At 47.5% G+C, this 26,673-nt stretch overlaps 1 protein-coding gene and 1 non-coding gene across 9 annotated transcripts in view; one reads left to right on the top strand and one right to left on the bottom strand.

Annotated features, from left to right (window-relative positions):
- SH3BP5 (SH3 domain binding protein 5) overlaps window positions 1–26,673 on the bottom strand; it is a 111,285-nt gene that overhangs the window by 50,684 nt on the left and 33,928 nt on the right. For 3 of the 8 annotated variants that reach the window (XM_072726819.1, XM_072726818.1, XM_072726822.1), the window contains one exon: window positions 23,236–23,298. Coding sequence is in view for 2 of the 8 variants with exons in the window: in XM_072726817.1 (XP_072582918.1) it covers window positions 23,236–23,298; window positions 24,984–25,127 (207 nt within the window). In the remaining 6 variants the exon portion in view is untranslated. Of the gene's footprint in view, window positions 1–2,498; window positions 2,666–23,235; window positions 23,299–23,581; window positions 23,813–24,983; window positions 25,300–25,696; window positions 25,757–25,802; window positions 26,006–26,673 lie in introns of those variants that run through there. The other 5 variants (XM_026015509.2, XM_072726823.1, XM_072726817.1 and 2 more) reach the window with 5 other exon arrangements.
- Window positions 4,105–4,234, top strand: LOC112932579 (small nucleolar RNA SNORA70). The gene has a single exon (XR_003237496.1). It is a non-coding gene; the product is annotated as a small nucleolar RNA SNORA70 (small nucleolar RNA).

The following is a 26,673-nucleotide window of genomic DNA, read 5'->3' as shown; positions in this document are numbered from 1 at the left end:
CACCACAGCCACCTGGCATAGAGACCCATGAGGGGATCCATGGGTGGCCCAGCAGTTTAGCACTGCCTTCAGCCCAGGGTGTGATCCTGGAGACCCGGGATCGAGTCCCCATGTCGGGCTCCCTACATGGAGCCTGCTTCTCCCTCTGCCTGTGTCTCTGCCTCTCTGTCTCTTATGAATAAATAAATAAAAATCTTAAAACAAAAAAAAAAAAAAAGAGAGAGAGAGAGACCCATGAGCCTATTTCGAAAACATCAAGGAGGGCTCTTTGAGGCCGGGATGGCCGACATGATACAAGGAGCAACCTGTTAAGCTGTGTGGGCAGATGCTTTACAAATGCGCTCACACATGACTTAATCCTCAAAGTCCCCAGGGGGTGAGTGAAGGGGAGACAGCGCTAGTGCTACCCACGTCCAATGGAGTGAGAAGACTGAGGGCCCAATCAGACAGCATGTGACCCCAGGCAGATCGCGTTGTCACTCTGGCCCCTTTTGTAAAGTGAGAATTGGGCCCCAAAACAGTGGCCTATGGGCCAATAGGCTTAGTGCCTTTGGTCTGTACGCTGTGTACCAAATGTCAGGAAAACCCAGATTTAAAAAAAAAAAAAAAGTAGAATCTCAAGTTTCCCATAAAGGAAAGAAATCTCATAACCTGGCAACACTGGGCCCCCATTCCGACCTGGGACCTGCCTAGAGGTTGAACAGGAGATGCCCCCTTAGAAAAAGACTGCCCTTTCCAGTCCCTGACACCCCCTTGCCTGAATCGCACCCAGCCTGAATCACTCACTTAGGTGCCCAGCCCAGCCCCTGGAGGCTTCTGATCTGCCAAGAGCTATTCCAGGCACCAGTGACCAGAACCCACCCAAGTCTGCCTTTGTGAGGGAGAGGGACATGGAGCACAGATGGCAGTTTACTATGCGGCAGACGCTATTATAAATGCTTCTGTTCTATCAATCCGTGCAATCGCTAACAACCTTATCAGGTAGGTGCTATTGCTGCCATCTGTAGTTTACCAAGAGGGAAACTGAGGCACGGGGGTAGCTTGCCTGAGGCTACAGAGCTGGGAAATGGCACAGCCAAGATCTAAGCTCAAGCAGTAAAGAGAAAAGTATCATGTTGTGTGATAAATACTAACACCTCAGTATACGCACCATGCAAGACACACAACTGGGAAGGCCACCCAAAGTGTCACACAAGCCAGGCTGGCAAGAAAGGGGATTTCCCCAGACAGAGAAGTGGGGGGGGTGGGGGGGGATGCATTAGCAGCAGAGGGAGGAACATGACCAAAGAATGGCAGGCCAGAGGGCAGGTGGGGTTGGAACAAGGAGCATGGGTGCTGAGGGAAGGCATTTGAACTTTATCCCAGGCAGAGTGGGGACACAGGGTAGATTGATTTAAACATGTTTCAATTTACCTCCCATGTCTTCCTGTCAGAAATGACCTAAGACTTTAAAAAGGGGGGGGGGGGGCACCCCTGGGTGGCTCTGTGGTTGAACGTCTGCCTTCGGCCCAGGGTGTGATCCTGGGATCAAGTCCCACATCCGGCTCCCCACAGGGAGCCTGCTTCTCCCTCTGCCTGTGTCCCTGCCTCTCTCTCTGTCTCTAGTGAATAAATGAATAAAATCTTAGAAAAAAAAAAAAATGACCTAAGAATGCGTTCTGCCACACAGAGGGAAGTGACGGCAGCGTCCTGGAAGGCTCCACTGTGAAGCACTTCCATAGCTGCCCCAACGTGAACACTGAATACTGACTACACTAGAGTTCTGTGGGGAGGAAAGGAAGTGGGAAATGGGGGGGGGGGGGGAGAACAGAGGGAGGAAAGAGATTAAAATCTCATCTTCCAAGTGGGAGGCTGGCAGATGGGAACTAAAACTGACAAAACAAGCAGCCACACAAAGCCCCTATTTAAAGTCATAGAAGTTAATGCTCAATCAGCTAAAACAGGGTAAACTACTAGACCTATTAGATGGCCTCTAAGGGGGGGGGGGGGGGATGAGAGCTGGGTAGAAGGATGGGACGCTAACACCAGGGGCGGGCCGGGGACAAGGGGTCTGTTTTATTTTTGTTATTTCCCCTTTTTAAAAAATTGTGGTAAAACACCACGGTGAATCTGTAAGCAGAGGCATGACCGGAGCAGACCTGGGTCTTAGCAAAGAGCCAAGAGGCCTCCTCAGGTGACTCGGGCGGGCGGGCGGGCAGACTCCGGGTAAGCCGGTGGCCACCAAGGGCTGTCGCGCCCAAGACACGTGATTTGACACCCGCGTTTCCCTCGCTCAATGAGGCTGTGTCGGCGGGGACGGTGACGCACGACTGGCTGACGTCCAACCCCCAACAAGCCTATTCATCTAAGATGCGTTAAAAGCTAAACACAAAGCCAGCCTTCTCTCTGAGAAGATAAAGCGGACCCAGTTCTTTCACCATTCCACGGAGACTCGGGGCCACGAGAGGAACAACTCTCCGCCAACACTGGAGTGTGAGACCCACCAACCAAAACCTCACCTGTCTGCCCGAGGTGAACAGCCCTGAATTTCTTGGGCCTCCCTCAAGGGCCCAGGAGTGGTCACGCGACCCAGGCCTGGCCAATCAGATTCGGATACTCCTAACCTCGGTGATTGTGGAGGGAGAGCATGTGACCCAGATTCGGACACTCCTCACAGCGTCCAATCAGATTCGGACACTCCTCACAGTGTCCAATCAGATTCGGACACTCCTCACAGTGTCCAATCAGATTCGGACACTCCTAACCTCCGTGGTTGTGGAGGGAGAGCATGTGACCCAGGCCTGGCCAATCAGATTCAGACACTCCTAACCCCGGTGATTGTGGAGGGAGAGCATGTGACCCTTCAGAACCAATGAGACTTCACTCCGCGGCTTCTCTGGAACTGTTAGAGGAAGTGTTTTCCCCAGAGACGGCTGAGAGAATGGAATGGGAAGCCTGGCGCAGGAGGCGGCCATCTTGGCACCCTGAGGAGCGAGCCGGCGGGAAGGAAGTCCCAGCAACGCTTAGAGCTTCTGGACCTAGCAATGCCTCACGGTCTAGCCCTACACTCCGCCTTCCCCAGAGCTAAAACACCACACACACCGCCAGCCGTCAGCACTGTTTTAGGTTTTGTTCAAAGCTAGTTGAAAGTGGATTTCTGTCATTTGCAATAACATGAAACCTTACAAAAAAAGAGAAAAAAAAGATGAAGAAGGATGCCTTAAGGTGGTCATATTAATGTAGACAGAGCGAGGAGGGTCGGTCTACAGCCCACGCCACGGCGAAGCACGGTGATTAAACACGGTTAACTGCTGGAGGCTCATTCCCCTAACAAAGCCATGTCTTATATGGAGCAGAATCTGAAACTTTCATTCAGCCTAACCTATAGAATATTTCTTTAAATCCATCTTCATGCCAGTTGGCCCCATCTTTAAAGACAGTTTGCCACAACTGAACTTCCGCTTTTTGCCTTATTTCCTAGGTCAAGGAAAGAATGGACCGTGGTTCGCCTATCTCCCACAATTACAGAAAAAAAAAAAAAAAAAGTTTCCCAAGATCAGAGTGGAGGGTTGCGTCCAGGAACGTCCAGGGAGGACAGAGAGCGGACTGCTTTCCCTACAGTAAATGATCCATGCACTTCCTTATAAACTTATCTCTGGAGAATGAGCAGACCTTTCACCAGTCAAGAAAAACAAGTCATTTACCATCAGGGGCTGTTTGCCAGCTGGTTTTTTAGATCAGCATCTGAAGAAGTTCTGAAAGAGCTGCCTCTGCTTGCATCCCTCAGCCCTTCAAATCTGAAAACTGTGTCGTTTCCATTTAGGTGACTCAGACTGAGGGCAATTTCTTCAAGCACAGAACTGCTGAGGGTGGCACAGCCTCCCCGTCTGAATGTGTCAGTGTGTCAAAAATACACCCAGTATCAGGTAAGGGCTCCAGCTAAACCAAACCAGCCAGCGTGTGCCTTGGAAACAGCGTGCCGGGTGTCACCACACTGGGGATGAGCTCTATGTTCGGGCCAATCAAGCCTCAGTTATCTCACCTGTCAGCTGAGAATAACAGCCCTTCCCCTTCACAAAGGTGTCCCCAGAACCCAGTAAGATAAAAAAAAAAAAACCTGATATCCTGTCTTTAATAACTGTCTTGCTCTTGCCCCTGGGGGCCCAGGGTGCAATGACTGCAAACGGTAGCCTCTTTGGTAGTGTATGCAGCCTGTTGACTGGATGGGTTGCCCTAAGGGACCCTGGAGAAAACCCTTGTCAGTGGACATTGATGTTTGACCTCATGCTATCCCCAATATAGACCCCAGACAGGTATGTGGGGTGCCTTTAAAAAGCCCCAGGGCACACTGGCCAAGTCATCATGTCCATCTGTACCAAGCTGCAGAACAAGGAACATGTGACTCAGGCTCTACACAGGGCCAAGTTCAAGTTTCCTGGCCACCAGAAGATCCACAGTTCCAAGAAGTGGGGCTTTACCAAGTATAATGCAAATGATTTTGAAGACATGGTGGCTGGAAAATGGCTCATCCCACATGGCTGTGGGATCAAGTACATCCCTAATCATGGCTCCGTGGACAAATGGCAGGCTCTGGTCTCATGAGAACCTCAGCACTGCCCCCTCCCTATTCATGCCCACCAATAAATCCTACTTCCTGCCAAAACAACAAATCTGTCCTACAAATTAAAGATGCTGCCACACTTCAAAAGATCCTTGGTGATGCCATTTATAAATACACTACTGCCTGTAGAAAGATTTTACAGGCATTATCGGTGCCTCACAATGACCCTGTAAGACAGGCTAAGCAAGAATGACAGCCCCAAGTCTACAGGTATCTCAGGTGAAGTGCTGCATGGCCTGTCACACACCAGTGCGTGTCAGACTTCAGACAAACACACACCTTTAGTCTATTTGTCTGATGGGGTTCACCTATAGGTCCCAAAGTGTAGTCCAGGGGACTATGGTGGGGGTCCCTGAGCCCTTTACTGGGAGTCTGCAGGGTCAAAACCATATTATCAAATTTGACATATTTGCCTTTTCACCTTTGTTCTCTCATGAGTGTTCAGTGGAGTTTTCCAGAGACTACTTGGTATGTGCCGTCAAAACAGAGAGAATGCAGAAGCAGAGAACTCAGCTCTTCTATTAAACCAGACTTGCAAGAGACTCACAAAAAACAACAAAAAAACCATTAAATGATTACTTTCCTTTCATGAATTTGTTTTTGTTTAGGAAAATAGTTACTTCTGATAAAATGTGTCAACATGTAATAGGTTTATTGTCTTTTTTTTTAATGAATACAAGTTTTTATTTTTATTTTTTTTTTGAATACAAGTTTTTAAACTATAAAACAAGTTTTTAACTTTTCTAACAGCAAATATTATAGATATTACCCACAGACCCAGAGCTCTCTGGGGTACTCAATGATTGGATTACAAGCACGTAAAGGGAACCCGAGGCCAAAAGCATCAGTCGGCTGCGTACACTAAGCCATATTCTTCCCCTTGGGCCTGCCCTGCAAAGACCTCTTGCAAATCAGAAACACCAGTGTATTTTCATTAACAGTGAAGCAGTTGTTCCTTCTCAGATCTTTCTTGAATCCTTCTGCTTTGGTCCAAGAAGGCCCTGTTGGGTGCTACTATGTCTCCACGGTACCTTCCCACGTCTTTGTATTTGCTAATCTCCTTTTTAAGAAAGGGGGAGCTAGTCTAGCTCTGAGCCTTCCACAGAGAAGGGAGTCTGCTAGAATTTGATAAGCAAAATAATAAACCCACTGGAAACGAAACAGCACTGCTTTGAAAGTCACCAAGCTGTGCCCCTCTGAGTTGGGCACTTGCACATACATGTAAAATTCTTCAATAAAAAGCTGGCGTTAAGAGTATACTTAACATAAGCACTGAGAAATAAATAGAATTGTCGAATGTCTATATTGTGCACCTGAAACTAACATTGTACGTTAACTACACTTAAAATTAAAATTAAAAACTTGGTAAAATAAAAAGCTTGCTTTTAAAAAAACATTTCCTTTTTATGGCTTTCCACTCAGAGTCATGAAGTCTCTATTTCAAACCAGGTGAAGTAAAAATGTGAATTGATTTCAAGATAAATATGGAACGAACAGTACATACAGAACTAGGATACAGCAAAATTTTTTACAGTGGCAGAAGAATAGAGTTAGAAATGTCAAGTCTCCATTTGCAGGAACATTCTAGAATGACATGACAAAAGGCACTATGGGAAACCATCCTACTGACCAGTTATAAGGTACTTGAAATGTTTTTAAGTTTACTATATACCATGTTCTGTTTTCACCTCTCCAATCTATTCTTTAAGAGCACTTGTGGCAGCTACTAAAACATACAAAGAAAGCACTTGTGGGTAAAAAGGGCTAAGTGCCCTTTACTTCCCTTTCATGAAAGGAAAAGTAAGTCAGACACAACTTTCTGCAAGAATGGAAATGTTCTGTATCTCTCCTGTCCACATGTAGCTAAAACCGTGAAATGTGGCTGCTGCAACTACAGGGTTTTTAATTACGTTGTAACATTTAAATTATAATTTAAATAGCCACAGGGGGCTCAGGGTTGCCATATGGGACTGCAAGCCTAGCTCCAACCCTGCCTTTCACTACACTTCTCCAGTCAGAGAGATCACACCAGGCTCCTCCGGTCCTCCAGTGGCCTGCTTTCCCCGCCTCTGCCCAGTTTTTCGTCCCTGGGTCCCAGCTCCCATGGGGAGTGGCTTTCACCGGCTCCAAAAACGGGGGAGCCAAGACAATCACATCTCACCTTCAGCAATCTTCGTGGTAGAGGCAGATCTGGAAAGCCAGCTCCAGGGTCAAGCGGGAGCGTAGAGAGCCCAACCAGTGAGGCCTGGCTTGAGCACACAGGTGCCAGGAGGAAGCTGAAGTAGAGAGGGGAGGTGGGGTGGAGATGGGGTGGGAGTGGGGGGCAGGAGACCAGCAGGGAGCTGGAGCCAGCCCCTCCGAGGGCCACAACCACATGCCCCATCACCGTGCAGGCCCAATTCCACATCCACGAGTGTCATCAAGCAGAAGAGCCTGGTTAAGACAGCTCCAACGTAATGGAAACATGCATGGAAAAGAAAGGGGCAGAAAAGAGCAGGCCCTTCACGTTGGAAAAAGCCAGTCGTTGTCGTAGGTAACCAGGTGCCTAATCCCCTCCCATCTGACTCCTTTGCTTTTCCACCGGAAGCTCCAATTTGAGTAGCAGAGGCCTCCTGGGGTGTCTGCAAACCCACCAGTTCCTTCCGTGGGGCCTGTCCCCACCCCTGCATCAGGAAGAACCTTGCCACCATGTTTCTGCTGTAAGAGCCTCTCTCACGGAGCAGAGGAAGCCAGGAGGGATGGAGAAAGAGAGAGGAGACAGTGAGTCAAAGCCAATGAGAGCACAGAGGCAGCAGAGGAAGGCTTCTGAGGGATCAGCTGGGTCCCTGCCTTTAATCCTGCAATTACAGGGCCCAACAGATTATCAATCAAAGCAAGGCACCGGTGACCGTGAGGTAGAGCACTGTTAATAATTATGCTGGAACGACAGGCAGAAACTAAGATGGTCAGGCCAACTGGGATGTTCGGTCTCTCTATGCTTAAGGCTTTACGACACACTTCCCTCCCTTGGGTTCATGGAAGATTCCTTCAACCTTTCAGAAAACCCTCCCTTTTTCCAAAGCTGTCTGAGTGGCTGTGGCACCTAGTGGAGGGGATTCTAACTCCAGCTTGGGCCCTGCCCAGCTCCAGACCCAAGGGCAGGCCCTAGGCAGCTTGACTGCCTTGGTGACAAGGCCATGCTGTTTCCTCTTTTCATAGCACCACACTACTTGTCCTGGTTCTGAATTATGAAGTGGTTCCTTCCACCGAGAGGGAGAAAAGGAAAGTAAGAAAAGATGGTGGTCAGTATGGTTTCCTGCTGCAAGTTCTCCTCTTCTGAGGTTAACAGAGGTCTTGGAACTTTGTTCAGGCCCAAGTAGAACCAAGTTCCTTCTACACATAAAGGCTGTCCTAGAGCTCCAGTGTGACTATAGAATGTTTCCAAACACACAGGTGAGCACCCAGTCCCCTCCCCAACAACGTCACAGCCCACCAGAGCTGTCCCCCCAGTCTGCACCATGTGGCTTCCCTTGAACCTCTGGCCAACGTCAAAATCCCATCATTAAGGGAGGCCCTGCCATTTGGAAGCTGAGTTAAGGCAGCTGGTAGATCTGGAAAAGGCTCTTCCTTTCAAAATTTTAATTTAAAATAATTTGAGACTTGGAAAAAAAGGAGGGTAAGATGGAGACACAATGTCCCTTAACCCTGAAATACTTCAACACACAATTCCTAAAGATGAGGATATTTTCTCACATAACCAGAGTACAATGATCAAAACCTGAAAATAACAGATACCTGATCAATTGATCTGGTCTATGAATTTATCCAAATTGCATGAACTGCCTCACTATTGTCTTTTATAGTAAAGGGAAAAAAAAATCAGGATCCAATCCAGGACTACCAGCTTACATTTAGTTGTCACAGTTCTCTAGTCTCCTTTAATCTGGAATAGTTCTTTGGTCTTTTTTTTTTTTTTTCTCTTTCATGGCCTTAATATTTTTGAATAACATGAGCCAGTTACTTTGTAGAATGTCAGTTTGGAAAAGACTCACTTTCAATTCATCTTTTTTGTTGATGTTACATGTGCATGAGCCACCAGAATGGAATTTAACCAATTATAAAAAAAATATGTTTAAAGAGCCCAAGGCCCAAAGCACCACAAAGGGAAAAAACAACAACAACCATAGTCCTTCAAATCTTGGGGTACAAGGGTCAATCCTAGCTAGCCCTGGAGGGAAGATTAAAGTTACATAACCATCCTACATTCTCATACACATACACACACACACACACACACACACACACACTCTTACACGTCCCTAGAAAGACTGACAGGTCCCAATGCTTTTTCATTCATGGCCAAACATAGGTTTTTAAACCATGGCATTTTCCCAAGTTCAACCACAAGGAAACTATTTCCATGTTTACACCAAAGGGCTTTACATATTTGCTCAACTTCAAGACCCACTTTTTTACAAAAATTTGCAAATATTACGTTTTGGTGGATTATACTATTTCTGTGCATGTTTATCAGAGGCAGTGTTTCAACCAACACCCAAGGTGGAATGCAATACAAGGTCTGTTTGATATTTAACACGAGTTTTAGAATCAGGGCAATATGTACATTCACATAACCTTGGAAAGCTCTAGAGATCATGTAGCGCAGCCTCTACTTGAAGCATGATTCCACCCACCACAGCATTCCAGGCAAGCTGGCTGTCCTGCCGTCTTTGAATAACCTTCCTCCTGCCTGCAGCTCATCAGAACAGAAAGAAAGGAGGGCACAGGATGCAAACGAACCAAAGTCAAAATCCACTGCTATCACTTCAGAGATACAGAAGAATCCACTGGAAGAAATAGCTATATGTTGGCAAATTGAACTCCAATTAAAAAAAAATAAAATATATATTAAAAAAAAAAAAAAAGAAATAGCCGAACACATTAGAAGTGGTTGTGTCTGGGAGTAGAACCAGGGGTGAGAAGGTAGAAGGCAGAGGACTTTCATTTCTCAGTAGAACTTTCTCAGGGATATTCCCTTACCTATGTGCAAGCAGTACTACAATAAAAATAAAACTTTAAGTCTATTGCAGCACCAAGTGACCAAAGAGCTTTGTATTTCCCCCGTCATCAAGACAAAGGGGGATTCCTAATTCATTCAGCATGTGGCTGGAATAAAGTCAAACGATCAGATTTTGCTGATCGTTTAGCTCAGATGCTCCCATTTCACAGAAGAAACAAAAGTCTCAGAAGGTAAAGGTTCCCTCCCAAGGATGTATACCTGGTGAGAATCAGAGCAGAGGTGGAACCCCTGGTCCCCTAAGTCCTAGAGCAGCATTCTTTCACCTGCAGTCTGGTGGGGACCTCAGAAGATGGATCCTCCACACCCACAATGCACATCCCCAAACTACTTAAGGGCATGGGCCTCAGCCTCAGACTCCTGGATTTAATCTTTTTTTTTAATTAATTAATTTTTTTATTTATGATAGTCACACAGAGAAAGAGAGAGAGGCAGAGACACAGGCAGAGGGAGAAGCAGGCTCCACGCACCAGGAGCCCGACGTGGGATTCAATCCCGGGTCCTCAGGATCGCGCCCTGGGCCAAAGGCAGGCGCCAAACCTCTGCGCCACCCAGGGATCCCAGACTCCTGGATTTAAATCTTGGCTCCTCCACCTGTTGGCCAGGTGACCTAGGAGATGAGGGGACTCCCTCTTTTAGCCCCTCTGTTTCTCCTCAACGTCCTCAGGAGCATTGTGAGACTAGGACAGACTATTTAAAGCACTTACCATGATACTATGCATATAATAAGTTTTCAATAAATAATGCTTTTCATGTAGGTGCCATTATTCAATAAATGACAAAAAGTAGAATGAAGCAACATTTGTTGAACATTACGTACCAGGTACCGTGCCAGGCACTTTCTAAACATCACCTCGTTTAATCCTTAACAGCCCTGCAAGACCAGCATTGCCCTTCCCACTTCAGAGAGAAGAAAATCAAACCCAGAAAAGTGAAAAACCTTGCCAAGACTGCTCAGCTTATGAAAAGGCAGAGGGAGAATTCAAATCCAGGCCTCCTGAACTCCAAAGCCCCCACTTTCCACCATCACATGCCAGGAAGTAGGCATCTGTTGACTCCAACAAAACAAGTTTTCCTACCCATTTGACCCTATGTTTTATAGCATTAAAGTGCAGTTTAACAAGTTCCAACTTGGGGAGTAGATCCAATTTCTAGCAAATGCAGGCAATAACCAAGATTGTATTTCCCCAGTGGGGATGCTAGTGAAACCAGGAGCAAGGAAAGGAAGCAGCATGTCGAGAGCTGCCCCAGAAGCTTTAGAACCTCCTCCGCCTGCCCACCCCTGCTCCAAATTTATAAAGTATCTGCTTAGCTATTGCACTTTTGGCCTTCTCCACTAATTTTTTCTAATAGGCCTTGAAGCCATGGTATAATTCTTTCTCAGACCAAATTTGTAAGAAATGGGCAAAGTTGCAAAAAATTACCTAAAACAAGACCCACAGAATTGCTAAAAACAACAACAAAACAAAAACAGTTCCCTTTTGCTTTTATTGTTGCTGGCTTGTTTAAGGGTCATTGAGAATACTAATTAAAGTCCTTGCTTTACTGGCTGGTTAACCATTAAAGCAACTTGACAAGGCACCATGAAATGTTGATTATTCATGAAGTAAATGCACAGAGGTCCTGCAGGCATCAAAATGAGTCACGTCTGTACATCACTGCCATGAGCATGGCAGTTTTAAAATGTGGCTCAAGATTCTTTGGCATAGGTCCCCATGGAATCTATGTCCCCTTCTTTCGAAGGTGGGTGAGCTCATGACTGCTTGGACCACAGAAGTGCTGCTAGGGGACTCCCAAGGCGTACACAGAAAAGGCCATGATGCTTCCACCTGGTCCTGCCCGGCTGCTCACTGTCGAGGGAGCCAGACCCCATGAGGAGGTCAGAGTGCCTGAGACACCATGGCGGAAAGGTCAGATTCAGCACTCTGTTTGAGGAGCCCAGCTGAGCTTCAAGCCAAAAGCTAGTGTCCGCGACCTGACACTGGAGTGGGCCTCCTCAGATGTCCTGTCCAGCCAAGCCTTCAGATGACCACAGCCCCAGCTGACATCAGACTGCAACTGCATGGGACCCCTCAAGTGAGAGCCGCCCAGCTGAGCCTTCTCCACACTCCTGCCCCCCAATTATGGGCAAATTAGAGCAGTTGTTCCAAGCAATGAAGTTTGGGTGGTCATTTGTTCGGTAGAAATAGTAACCAGAACAATGAGGCAGGACAACACCCCATTATACTCTTTCAACGAAGCCAAAAAACTGGGGAAGAGAACATCAAATCTAGCAGAGGGAGGCAGGACCCTTGCATGCTAGCAACAGAAGGGTAGGGTGGTGAAGACAACCAAACCCCATTCATCATGCCTCGGCTGAGTCTCAGGCCAAACAATGGAAGAGTTTATATTAAGTGGGCTTGTCTGTGGTTATAACAAACAGCGGATGTTCCTCTCATTGTCTCCCCGTTAGCAGTTTCTTTCTGTCAGAGCAAATATTAATATCTCTTGGATAATCCAGCAAAACACAGCAAAGGAAAAAAAAAATCAGGCAAGAATAGAACGAAAATTTCTTCCCCACCTTCCTTTAAGGAAACAAAAGAGGCTGATTCTCCGAGCTCTTGAAGAGGTACTTTACAAATTATCATGAGACTGTTGGTGAAGATGCACCACATAAAAGCCATACAGTCTACTGCTGGAAACATCTAAGTGAGCATAGGCAGATTAAGTAACTCTCAAAGAGGAGGGCTGGGCAAAGATAACTGGGATACTTGCCAAAGGATAAGGTTCAGGAGATGTTTAATTCATCCAGCCAAAACACACGCACGTCCCACTACATTAAAAGTCCCTACAACAAACACTCAGAGGGAAAAATAAGAGCTCTATATGAAAAGGCGAACAGTCCGTGGGGACCACTGCTCTGCCGACTAGGTGACCTGAAGCTTCTATCAACCACTGGGAGAGCAACAAATCCGTCAACCCCCATAGCCTGTCCTCTTTTGAAGTGGGGACACTTTGTGGCACCTCAGAGTCAGAGGGATGGTGTCTTGGATATACAGTCATGTCACTGGCGAAAAGTTCATTTGTACTATAACAGCGAGGGCCTATGCTCCTGTGACGGGTTCCAGCTGATGAGCCAGCAAAGCTTATGTATCATCTCACTGGTATTTACAGCTTCAAAGGAAGACCTATCTGATTTTTTTAAGGCAATAGAGTCCATTCCAATATTAGATAGCTATTTCTATGTTCTAGCCAACAGCCCATACTAACAGCAGTTCGCTAATGGAGCTCCAGTAAGATTGTGAAAGACAGCCTATAAGTGCCCAAAGTCCTCATTCACTTAAAATTCATGTAGTATGAAAAAAAATGAAAAAAAAAATCATGTAGTAACTCAAATTCGCATAATAACTAAGTTTCAGTATCTAAATACTCCCAATACTTGAAATGTTTCCCACCATTCTCTTGGTGATTTTGTGTTTTCCAGTAAGTGTATAAATGAGGGTTTCTTGGCTATCGACAATCCTGAAATGCCATAACAGCACTTTTCCTGCCACCATGAATCACCACAATGACCATTTAACAAAACAGTAATTCACCAAGCAAACCCACTAACATCAGGGTTTATCCACAATTAAGGCAGGGACTACCAATCTGAACATTTTTTCCCACCAGCCTTCATAGTTGCAAAAATTCCTTCCATAGAAATTCATTTCTTTGACTCATAAAGACATCTCTTTATAATACTGCTTCATTCTCCACCCCCATCCCTTGCTTATGAAAGTGATAAAATATGGTCATTGTGAATAATTCAGAAAATACAAAAACTGAAGGAAAAAACCACCAGCATTCCTAGCAATAGCCACTGGTCACATCTGAGGGTACGTTTTTTCTAGACCCATGCTTCTCACACTCTATGGTAATGGATCTCCCCTCCCAACCCACTTTGAACACTTCTGCAGAATACAATTTTAAAAAACTAGAAAAAAATGCCATGTTGATGTCACAACAACGTCAAACTGCATTTTTAAAAAAAGTTTCCAAAGTCTCTCAATTTCTGTATTTAATTCACCTTAACTGGTAATAAGTCATTGTCTGTGGACCCCACTAGACCTTTTTTCTCTCAGATGCACAGATTCTATTATTGTATGTGTAGATTGTTTTACATATGGTCTACATATAGTATTATGTATACTTCAACTTGTGTTAATTTCTTCCCACTAAATAGATCATGGCCACTTGTCACTACCACATGCCACCCTTAATGTGAAAGGCCACTCTTTTTTATTATTTAAATTTGCCAACATATAGTATAACACCCCGTGCTCATCATATAGCATGCCCTCCTTAGTGCCTGTCACCCAGTTATCCCGTCCTCCCACCCACCTCCACTCCTGCAACCCTTTGTTTGTTTCTCAGAGTTAGGAGTTCCTCATGGTTTATGCCCTCTAATTTTTTTCCCCACTCAGTTTCCCTTCTTTCCCTTATAGTCCCCTTCACTATTTCTTATATTCCACAGGAGTGAAACCATATAATTGTCTTTCTCCAACTGACTTACTTCACCGGCAAAATACCTTCCGGTTCCATCTCCGTCAATTTAAGTGGTAGGCATTTGTCCTGATGGCCAAGTAATATTCCATGTATATATATACACACACACATACACATATACGTGTATATATACACACATATACATATATATATATATTACATCTTTATCTTTTCATCTGTCAAAGTATATCTCAGCTCTTTCCACAGTTGGGCTATTGTGAACATTGCTGCTATGAACATTGGGGTGCAGGTGTCCCATCGTTTCATACATCTGTATCTTTGATGTAAATACCCAGCAGTGCAATCACTGGGTCATAGGATAGCTCTATTTTCAACTTCCTGAGGAACCTCCACAGTTTTCCAGAATGCCTAAACCAGTTTGCATTCCCACCAACAGTGCAAGAGGGTTCCCCTTTCTCCACATCCTCCCCAACATTTGTTGTTTCCTCTCTTGTTAATTTTAGCCATTCTCACTGAGGTGAGGTGGTATCTCATCGTGGTTTTGATTTGTATTTCCCTGATGGCCAGTGATGCGGAGCATTTTGTCATGTGTCTGTTGGTCATGTGTAGGTCTTCTCTGGAGAAATGTCTGTTCATGTCTTCTGCCCACTTCTCAACTGGATTGTTTTTTAGATGTTGAGTTTGATAAGTTCTCTATAGATCTTGAATACTACTAGCCCTTTATCAGATATGTCATCTGCAAATATCTTCTCCCATTCTGTCGGTTGTAAAAAGCCACTCTTGAAACCCTAGCATCTTACACCAGAACTAAACAGGATATAGTTTATCAATTGTACCTTAATTATAAACAGACAAACCCATAGGGCAGAATTTCAAACCTTCACGAGCTAAGACCTCTATGAGCGAGGGTCTTTGGGGAGGGGAAGGAGAGCACAGGTTATCTTCTACCAGTGTTTGCATTGTGTCCAGGGTCAGACCAGCCTAAGAAGAGCCTGGGGACAAATGGCTCTAGGAAGGGGACCTGCCTGTTTTGTAGGCACCATGCATGACAATGCCAAGAGCCATGAGTCCACAAGGATATTTGGTTCTAGCCACAAACATCCATCCATCCATTCTAACATGCATGGTACCTGTGTTCAGGCACTGCAGGAGATACTGGAGCACAAAGATGGGAGTCCTGGCCCCTCCATCCCGAGGGCCCAGGTGAGTGGGGGAGCCAGACAAGTAAATAAATGACAGGAATGCAGCCTGATGAATATGCATGAGACAGGCACGGGTTACAACAGGTTCCCGGACGATCCCCCCAGAAATTCTGATTCCCTAGGTCTGGGCAGGGCCCAAGATGCTGCAATTCCAGGGCACCTGGCTGGCTGAGTTAGAGAAGCATGTGACTCTTGATCTCGGGGTCATAAGTTCAAGCCTCATGTTGGGTGTAAATATCACTAAAAAATAAACTTTTAAAAAAAAGATTTGGCAATTTTAACAAAGTCCCCCAGCAGGCTGAGGCAGCCAGTGCAAGGGCCACATTTGAAGTGGTTCACCAGGGGCAATGTTGCACCACAGGGGACATTTGCAAGTCTGGAGGAGGCTAGGCTGACACAACATGGGGTGAAAGGGGAGCTGTTCCCCCGCATCTAGTGAGTAGAAGCTACTCACAATGCACAGGGCAGCCCCGACTCCCCAACAACAAAGAATTACCCAGCCCACCAGATCAATAGAGCCAAAGTTGGGCAATTGCTCTAGAGTGAGACGCTTGAAATCTATGCCTTAGTTTGTTATCAGCAAACTGGGGATGATAATATCTGTTGCATAATAATGTCTGAGGTCTCAGTGAGTTACATATACAAAGTGCTTAGAACAAGGTCTGGCACATCGTAGGCACTATTATCGTTAGCGGTCACTGTTACTGAAGAGCAGTTAGGAGACAAAAACAGGGAAGACATCCCAGGATGGGCCAAAGTCCTGCATGTATGAACCAAACTGCAGCCCACATCTGTCCTGCTTCATTAAGAGCAGCAAGAATACTTATTAATCGCTCACAATGCACCATCATTGGGATGGGGAAACCAAGGATCAGAGACATTAAGTGATTTGCCCAAAGCCATGAAGGGGCAATCTGTTGTTATGTGTCCACTCAGATAGCTACTGAGTACCACAAACAGCACCAGACAGATCCCAGGAGAGGACTCTAACAAAGCAGGTCTCTCTCAGGAAATTGATCTCCACATCCCAGTAGACCAGCCACAGAGCAAAGGCCCGCTGCTCTGGTGACTGCAAAGTCCATCTCTCCGGTACAAGCCCTCTCTCTCGCCCCTTGCCCAGAGCCCATCTCTGACAAAGAAATGTCATGGCAGGGCACAGGGGAGGAGAGCAGAGCCGTGGTCAGAGACTATGAGAGGCCTGTCAGAGACTCCTTGGCTTCTGGCACCCACTGGGCCTTGGCACTCCTTGCCTGCCCCACACGCATTAGGCCTCTCCTTCACCCAGGCTGTGTGGCTATGAAAGCACTCCCTGTTGCCCTCCAGGCCACCGCAGGATGTGGGCAAGAATCATTACCCCAACTCACAGACGAGGTGATTCAGGTTCCCATAGGCCAAATGCCCCTAAAAATCAACAGACCTCAGATCCTACCCACATCACCTGATACTAAGACCAATCTTCCCTCAACCCACTATTTCCCCATGACTATGGGTTTAGAGAGTTTTTTCTGATTCTAAAGTGATACAAATTCAATGCAAATAACTAAAAAATATATATAGAAAAGTACAAAGACAATAAATATTACCTATCTCTCATCAGATAGAACATGTGTAATCTTTTCCATGTATGCATATAAACCTTTTTTAGACTAAGACCATACGGTGGGCTCCTTTGGAATGTGCTTTCTATTCAGACATCTTTCTAGGTTGTTTTTTTTTTTAAGATTTTATTTATTTATTCATGTAAGACACAGAGAGAGGCAGAGACAGAGGCAGAGGGAGAAGCAGGCTCCCGGCAAGGAGTCCAATGCGGGACTCGATCCCAGATCTTGGGATCAGGACCTGAGCCAAAGGCAGACGCTCAACCACTGAGCTACCCAGGCGTCCCTCTTTCTAGTTCAATAGCAAGCTGTGTCATCATTTTAAGGCCTACGCTATCAGCCATTGCCTGTGGATAGTATTCATTTTACAGGTCCCCTATTGATAGTCATTTAGATTCATAATTTTCCAAAATTTTTTAAAAATGCTGCAATGAACATTATTGGGCTTATATCCTTGCCCAGTTATTCCCTTAGGATAAATTCTTACACGTGCAATCATTAGATCATAAGTGTCCCTTGATGTCCCAGCAGCAGGAAGCCCTAAGTCCTACCATTCTGATGACCAAACTTCAGGCCAAAATCCTGAGGGCAGCAGCAACTGCCACTCCAGCTCAAGACACCCAGACCGCTTCCATTTCACCCTCAACTCCCCCGAGGTTCCAAGCATAAAACAGGGTTTATTATTTTACTTAAGAGAAAGTGCTGCTTTCTGGAGGGAGAGAAACAGATTTTGGGTGCAGGCTTCATGCAAGTTTGAGGAACACAGCTGGCTAGAATCAAATGCTCTTTCAAACCACCCCCACCCACACAGTGAGGGAAGGAGCTTGAACATTGACAACGGCTCTTGCCTCCCTGGGGAAGGGCAGGCTGAAAAAGTCAGCTTCTGACTACTTGGAGCCAGAAGAAGCTGTCAATGAGTAACTTAGCCCTGGTGGCGTCCTTCCTCCTCCTCCTTGGCCATTTCCTGGCCCTAGGACAGCCCACCTTCCAGGCAAGAAAGGGAGACCATGAGAACACGGCACCACACAGTAAAAGAAAAGTAACTGGCATAGAAATATCGCAAACTTGATTACAATGCTTTAGAAATCTGCTGTGCTGCATCTTGTTTTAACAAACACTTGAGGGCAGCCCGGGTGGCTCAGCAGTTTAGCGCCGCCTTCAGCCCAGGGTGTGATCCTGGGTACCTGGGATCGAGTCCCATGTCGGGGTCCCTGCATGGAGCCTGCTTCTCCCTCTGCCTGTGTCTCTGCTTCTGTCTCTCTGTGTCTCTCATGAATAAATAAATAAAATCTTTAAAAAAAAAAAACTTGAAAAAAGCTAGATCTACGTAACATGCATTGTAAAAGTACAACATCACATTTACTCATGCTGGCAGGGTTGTTACAGACTGCACGACATTTCTCAGACTGTCTCCTCTATCCAGGGCCCACTCCACCCTCAGGACACTGGGGCCCCCCTGCTGATGCTCGGGGAGGTCAGGTCCTACTCCTAGCTTAGCACTGGCTCTTCTCTCTGGCTGGAATGCTCTTCCCTCACATGGCCCTGAGGTGTCCTCTCTCCAGACAGGTTTTCAGGGAAGCCTTTCAAACCCACTAGATGTAACACAGCATCCTCCTGGCTCCCATATGCCCACACTGCTAGGCCCCTCCCTGCCTTGCTTTTTCTCCTTACGGCATATCACCATGTAACCTACTGTGTATTTTAAATAATTGTAATTCTCTGCCCACTCTCTCCACTGCTCTCTCCCCTTCCGTGTTCTCAGCACACAGTAGGTGCACAACAAATACTCCATGATTAAAGCCGACTAACCAAAATGTGAGAAAAATACATTTTTACTTAATTTGAAATATCAGGCTTATATGCAAGGGCTTCTTTAGTTAAAAGGTTACTCCTGCCAACAGCTTGAAAAGACTGGCCCTGTTGATATAAATCAGAGAGCAAAGGGAATACAGCATTGTTTAAACAATGGCAGAGGCAAACCGAGGTTGCAGGAAGGGGCAGATATCCAACTGACAACGTGGACAGTGGCTGGCATCCAGAAGCCTTTCGGTTCTCTCCCATTTAAAGAGCCAAGACAAGGGATGGGACACTCAGGTGAATCAAGGCTTGCACCTCCGCCTACCACTGCCCAGAGCCAATTGTGCCACGTTCTGAGAGAAGCAGCAGCTACCACAAACCTGATCACCGACATGCTCTAAGCAGAGTCAAAGTCAGGAGGGGTGCTGGCCACTCCAGATCATTTAAAAAGAAATGCAGGGGATCCCTGGGTGGCTCAGCGGTTTAGCGCCTGCCTTCGGCTCAGGGTGTGATGCTGGAGTGCCAGGATCGAGTCTCACGTCAGGCTCCCTGCATGGAGCCTACTTCTCCCTCTGCCTATGTCTCTGCCTCTCTGTCTCTCATGAATAAAATATTTTAAAAATAAATAAAAAAAAGAAATGCAGAAGCCAAAGACCCTCTGCTAGAGGCTCGGAAATCACAGCCAATCAATCCTCATTATGTGCAGATTCCACACTAAAATTTGTAATTCCAAAATCAATGCTCCTGGAGCCTCTCCAGTCACGGACACGCACAGAATAGTCAAAATTTGAGCTCCCCGACGTGCGAGATCCCGGTGAGGCGGAACAAAGAGACGCCCTGCCTTCTTGTTTCAGCTCTCAGACTGTAAACAAGTGTCCTTTCAAGGTCCATCTAGGGCCACACTTTCTGCACTCTTGTGCTTTGTGTTGGGGAGTCGGCTGTTTGAAACAGCCCCCAGGCCCAGGGATGAAGTGCTGGCCGAGCCCAAGAAGGCTGAGATGGGCCTTCTGGAGAACATACCGTGTTCCTTAGGCAAGCTGTGTTCAGGCCCGGTCAGGGTGCTGGCGCCTGTGAGCCCAACATTAATGAATCAACAATGTATGTTAACTGAACTGGCTTTAAACAGAAGCTCACATCACACAAGGTACTAGACTGCTCAGGAGATGAAAATACCGTGACCAGAGGCTCAAGGGAACAGTAATGTAAGGTTGGGCTCCTGTGAGCCTCTGGTCCCAACATCCTGCGGCCCCCATCCCCCGCCCCTGCCACGATTCAGTATTCCCTAATTCAATGTTCACAGGGACTTTACAGAAAACTGTCACCACGAATAATGAGAACCAACCCTATGTGAAAATGGCTGTTTCCTGTCCCACATCTTTTGGCATGCTCCCCTCCACCACCCCCACAGCTCACTCCATCTGCTACTCTTTGCACGGGGACTCTCCTGTCCCCCGCTGTCCCCCACGTGGCAGGCTTCTGCTCAGGTGTCTTCCAGGAACCCCCTCCTCCAGAGCCCCTGTCACATCACTCTTTGGCTGCAGTTATGACAATCAGCAATTACCATCCACCTCTCGGCTCCTCGCTCTCAAACTAAAATTAGACTCCCTGAGGACAGGGTCTTTATCTTGTTCACCCACGGATCTGCAGGGGCCGACAGAGTGCCCGACCCAACACACACACACACACACACACACACACACACACCCTCCTCCCCTTACACTCCAGCATGAGCGTCAGGGCGCTTGCACCGAACCCCACAGGAAACCTCTATTACACCTGAGGCCACATGCAGCTATCCAGCATGCAAACGTGGCCAGTGCAAGCCAAGATGTGCTCTAAGTGTAAAATATGCACAAGAATTTGAAGATTTAGTAAGAAATACACGTAAAACCCCTCATTCATTATTTGTATATTGATTTCACATTGAAGTTACACTATGTTGGGTGCCCTGGGCTAAACAAAACAGGTTAAAATTAATTTCAGTGGTTTCTTTTTCCTTTTTAATGTGGCCACTAGGGAAGTTTTCATGACTTCTGTAGCTTGCATTATACTTCTGGGAGTCCACCTTGGTTACACTAATACCAGGAAAAGGTCACCCAGCAACACAAGCCCGCTCTGACCACCTCTTCCCTGCTGTCTAGTGCTCTCCAGAGCCAGGCCGGAAACACCTGTCCTGCAGCTTCCCGTGCCACACAAACACTTAAGTGTTTTCAGAAAGAGGATTGTGAAATCAGAGCTAAAGGTTTATCAGGTGAATCAATTTTATACTCAGAAGGTAAGCACCAGGATGCCTGGGCGGCTCCGTGGTTGAACGTCTGCCTTAGGCTCAGGCGTGATCCCGGGGTCCTGGGATCGAGTTCCGCATCAGGCTCCCCTCAAGGAGTCTGTGTCCCTGCCTCTCTCTCTGGGTCTCTCATAAATATATGAATAAAATCTTTAAAAAAAAAAAAAAAAAAAGGTAAGCACCATGTGGGGCTTTCTTGTTCATGGCCCAAAGCAGTGGAATATAGGCATACAAATATTTGTCAAATAAATAAAGCAATCCTTGGGTGGGGGCGGGGGAGCCTATTTCCAAATTGTCTACTCATAGCTGGAATGTCAGAACAGGAGGGCTAGCGGGGATGTGGAAAAGGACCTGGCGCCGTCACAGGAGCCAGGAGACCCTATACCACCACATCCTCCTCATCTGGACAAGAGGTAGATCCAGACTGTGCTCTCCAGAACTTTCTACAACGATGGAACTAGTCTCTGTTCTGTCCAAACGATGGCGCCTGGGCTCCTGAAATGTGGCTACTGAATTTCCAATCTTATTTCAATTAATTTAAAGGTAAATTAGCCACACATGGCTAGTGGCTACCATATTGGATAGCACAGTTCTAGGTTGCCGTGACAGGAGATAAAGCTTGTAAAAAGGGATGCCTGGGTGGCTCAGCAGTTGAGCATCTGCTTTCAGCTTGGGGTGTGATCCTGGAGTCCCGGGATCGAGTCCTGCATCGGGCTCCCTTCATGGAGCCTGCTTCTCCCTGTGTCTCTGCCTCTCTGGCTCTCATGAATAAATAAAATCTTCAAAAAAAACAAAAAACAAAAAAAAAAAACTTGTAAAAAAAACTCTGCAAACTCTAAAGTTCTCTAGAAATGGTAGAGTTTCTGTTGTTTAATATATTAGAAATGTGAGATTCTGAGAGATTTCAATTGCCCAAAGAGACTTGATTCATCAGAAGTCAAAAAAAAATTAAATAAACATGCAGATTTGGGGCACCTGGGTGGCTCAGTAGGTTACCCATCTGCCTTTAGCTCAAGTCACGATCCCAGGGGCCTGAGATTGAAGCCTGAGTCGGGGTCTCTGCTCAGGCAGGAACCTGCTTCTCCCTCTCCTCCCTTGCTTATGCTAATAAATAAAATCTAAAACAAACATGTATATTTTACTTCACCTGGGGGAGAAGGGCAGCCAGTGTTCATGGATACATACAATCAGAACAGAGGCGTCAGTGATAATCCTTCACACACAACTCAGAAAACAGACTTTTAATCCCCTTTTTTGCAATGCCCAGATCTGGTGCCTCCAGGGCCTAGCCATGCAGTCAGAAATCAAGGCTGCCAGTGTATTCCCGGTAGATTATTCCTATCTCCCACACCCTCATTCTTAGGGACCAGATGTTTCCTGCCCTTTTCAGTGACCTTCCCTACTATTTCTCCTGCAACAGAAACAGGCCCTCCAACAGCTCCCTGAATCCCTTCAATTCTCTGATGGATTCATTCACAGGCTCTCAGATCCATGCGGGGTTTGTTCAAATTTGCTGATGGATGGTAAAACCAACCACTACTACAGCAGAGTGGGGGCTGACGGGTAGCTGTGAAGACTGCTCATCTGTTTACACTCACGTTGGAAGATGCTCATGAAATTCAAATCAAGTTCTAGTATCCCCCAAGATTCTTCCCAGCAGGAAAGCCCTTGCAGTCCAGACAGCTTTTTGCTACCATGAAGATCATTATATTCTACACGCAAACAGACAACAAGGAAATGAGCAGGGAAGTGGAAGAGGGGTGAGATTTTTAGGACAAAAAGTCAAAAAAAAAAAAAAAGTAGAAGTCTAAGGAAATACATAATGTTACCAGGTACAAATGTAAGGAATCACCCTGAAATATCAGAAAGACTTTGTCAACTCATTCTTTCTTGTCCATTGTAGAGTGCAGGTAATTCTCCCCTCAATCCTTTCACGCTTTTCCACAGACACATGAACTTCAGTGCCCCACACAGCCCTTGGGTTTGGCCCCACGGAGCTCCCATGATGAAAACCATGTGAAATAGGATCCACATGTGTTCCACCCACACGCTGGGCTCAGCAGTGCATTTTATTCTGTCGGCGGGCGGTTGCTCAACTCCGCGGAGGGGACGCCAGCAATCATCCTCCAGCTATTAAAACAAGATCAAGCAGGCTGGTGTCAGCAGGACTGACACCACCTCACCAGAAACAAGGACCCAGCCTTCTGTACCTCGAGTTCCGTCTCCCGTCTGTTGATGTCATCCGTGGATTGGTTTAACTTCTCCAGTTCTCCCTAGTGAAGAGAGAGAGAGAGAAGGAAGAAAGATGTAAAGGAATTGTCTTTTGTTTCCAGTGTGACTGAGCTCATTCTCCGCAAAAGTACTCTAGCACAATTTGGAGGAAGGGGGATGAGTCAGTATTAATTCTCAAGGAAAACAGTGGAGCCCTGGCTTCAAGAGCAAATGAATGTCAGTTATTTCTGAAGCCTTTTTCTTTCAAAAATGTCTGAAGGTCCTAGGGATTTTTTTCTTAGAAGGTCAACTGTTTTCCAGGTATGAGCCTTCAGGTAAACCCACCTGTTACAAACGGTTTAGGAATCCAAACAGTACCTCCTGCCTCACAGAAAGAACTTTGCAGAAAAGACGATGAAATAAACAAAAGGCAAGCCGAAACTATAAACTCAGGGAAATGATTTAAATCAAGGGCAGAATTCTGGCATTAACTCATTAGGGGTTGAGTATTGTTCTAGAACTGAAAATCTTTTTTCCTTGCAAGCCGGCAATCTTTAAACCTGCCTCGCTGTTTTTAACGAAACAAAAACTAGCTTTCATCCCGACCCTTCAGATAAACATCTATAAACTGACATTTTTGTAAAAAAAAAAAAAAAAAAAAAAAAAAAAGTACCCAGCGAAGAAGTTAACTCCTTTTACTCTGCAAACAAAGGATCTCCCAAACAGAATTCCCCTACCGGGAAAACAAGATTCAGTAGCCTAAACTAGTGATTTTAATTAGTAGAATTCCTCATGCAAAGATTTTTTTTTTCCCCACCTGATCTTTATCTTGCTAATCTGCCACAACAATTCATTTAAATGGCAACAGCTGAGTTAAATGGGCTTTTAATTGATCCGCGCGCTGAAAAACCCATTAGGGCTCCAGAAATCGCAGAGCACGATTAAAAGCGATATATACATTGCTATATATATATATATATATATATATTGCAATATATACATATTAATATATATCGAATATATATACATATTGCTATATATATTGCACATATATATCAATATATGTGCAATATATATTGCATTTAGTATATATGTATATAGTAGCAATATATATATTGCATTTAGTGTATATATATGTTTATACTAAATGATTTATGGAAAGGGTAGAGAAACGGGTCTTGGAAAGGGATGTGCTGTGCTTTTCGCCTGGAGGGTGAGGAGGTGAAGCTGTCACTCCTACATCTTGGCTCAGAAATTGTTTTTTAATCCTCTCCCTCAGAAATGGAGGCACAGAAAGCCCCCCCCCCCCCGCCTCCTCCCCGCGGGGGCCCTGCGCATCCCTCGTCCCCGGCTGCTCACGCCGCGACCTAACGACGACGAGCTGGGCTCAGCCCTGGAGGCCGAGCGGAGGTCCCAGCCCGCGGCGACAACGAGCCGGCGGAGGGGGACGGCTCGGGCGCCGCCAGGTGAGGCTGCGGCCGGGCTCGGCGGCCCCGCTGCGGGGGGACCCGACACCGCACGGCGCCCCCGCCCCCGCCCCCGCCCCCTTTTCCCTTTGTTGCGCATCCGCCCGAGCCACTGGGCCGGCCGCGGCGCCCCCATCCTGCGGGTGTGCGGGAGCCCCCGCGGCTCAGTCCGGCCGCATCCACGCGGGCGCCGCAGCCTCCCCCAAGCCCCGCAAAGCGGGGTCCGCGGGCCCGGAGCGCAGGCGGGGTCTGAGTGTGCGCGGCGCCCCCGCGCGCCCCACCTGGATGCGGGGGTCCACCTCCTCCTCCTCCTCCAGCGCCGGCTCCATCCCCTCCTCCTCCTCCTCCTCCTCCAAGTCCCGGGCCGACGGCGGCGGGAGGTCCGCCGGCTCCTCGGAGCGGCTCCGCTTCAGCGCCGCGTCCATGCGGGCAGCGGGGAGGCGAACCGCGCGGAGGACTCCGGAGCGCCGGGGGGGGGGGGGGGCGCAGCCGCAGGCTCGGCCGGAGCCGCCTCGCCCCAGCCCCGCGCGGTCCGGAGCGCCGCTGCCGACGCGGAGCCCGCGGGCCCAGGCGGAGCCGAGCGAGAGCGCGCGGCCGCCCCCTTCCTGCCGCGGCCCGCAGCGCAGCCCGCCCGCCGCCCGCCGCCCCGCCCTCGCCGCCCCGCCCCGCCCCCGCCCCGCCCCCGACCCCGACCCCGACCCCGACCCCGGGCCGCCCCGGGCTCCGTCACAGATGCCGCGGCCCCTGCACCCCTCCGGCGCGCCGGGAGCCGTGGCCCGGGTCTCCCTCTCGTCCCTGCCGCCGGGGTTGGGGGACCTTCCGCGGCCTGAAGCCCCCTTGGGAAGCCTGCATGCGGTGACCCTGCACCAGCTTCAAGACTCGCTCAAATCCCTGTGCGCCTCCAAAGCCCGGTTCTCCCCTTGGCTGAGCCGCGGGAATCGGCGCCTCCTTGGAAGAGTTTCCCCCAGAACCGGGAACTGAAACATGTGCTCACACGCCACAGAAGCACCAGGAGGGGAGCTGGGCGCAGCTTCGTCCTGGATTCCTCAGTCAAGCCACACCCAAACGCCTGTGCCCTCCTGGTCGTGGGGTGGTCCTACCTGAGTAGCCAAGAAGCGCGGAAAATGCATTGGTCGTCAGGGATGTCGGGCTGGGTAGGTCCAGCCCTCTCCAGGCGGCAGCAGGTGTAACCCCTGTGTCGTGGGCAGGCTCCGTCCAAACATTTTTGAACGGCGAGATTTTCCTGCCTTCCTGAACGAATAGGGAGCCAGCGCTTGCCTGGCACGCTCAACAGCATGGGCCCAAAGAAGGAATGGCAGGTGTGCGCCTTTATGAACTATCAGGGCCACTGTGATGTCAAGGGAGCACAAATTCAGTTGACCTTAGCAAAGCAGGCAAGGACGTTGCCCCTGGCCACTGCTAAGATCTCCACTGCAAAAATGCAGAATGTGTACACCTTTTACATAGAGGCTTGTGGCCCATTAGCTCTGGGAGTTTAAAGAGCAAACTTGCTTGAGACAGAGGCTGAGAGCCTATCTTTAAAGCCACCTTTGGGGAACACCTAGGTGGCTCAGTGGTTGAGCCTCTGCCCCTCTGCTCAGGGCAGGATCCTGGGATCCTGAGATCAAGTCCCACATTGGGCTCGCCAGGGGGAGCCTGCTTCTCCTTCTGCCTATGTCTCTGCCCCTCTCTCTGTGTTTCATGAATAAATAAAATCTTTATAAGTTTTTTTAAAAAAAATAAAACCACCTTTGGGAAACCTGCTTCTAATGGCTTCATCAGAAGCTACATTGCAGAGCAGAGGAGGGGAGGGGGGTGGTATTAGTCCTTGGGCGAGGTACCATCCTGCACATGCTGGCACCGAGGTCCACTGTGAAAAGAGATTTATTCTGTCTCCTGGAGGTAATACCCTTATGACGTACACATATACCTTTATGGCGTACACATTCGGTTTGGTTCTGAAACAGTCAC

This window comes from Vulpes vulpes, chromosome 11 (genome assembly GCF_048418805.1).
Source record: "Vulpes vulpes isolate BD-2025 chromosome 11, VulVul3, whole genome shotgun sequence".
NCBI classification, from domain to species: Eukaryota; Metazoa; Chordata; class Mammalia; order Carnivora; family Canidae; genus Vulpes; species Vulpes vulpes.
This window is presented reverse-complemented; position numbering and strand designations above follow the sequence as displayed.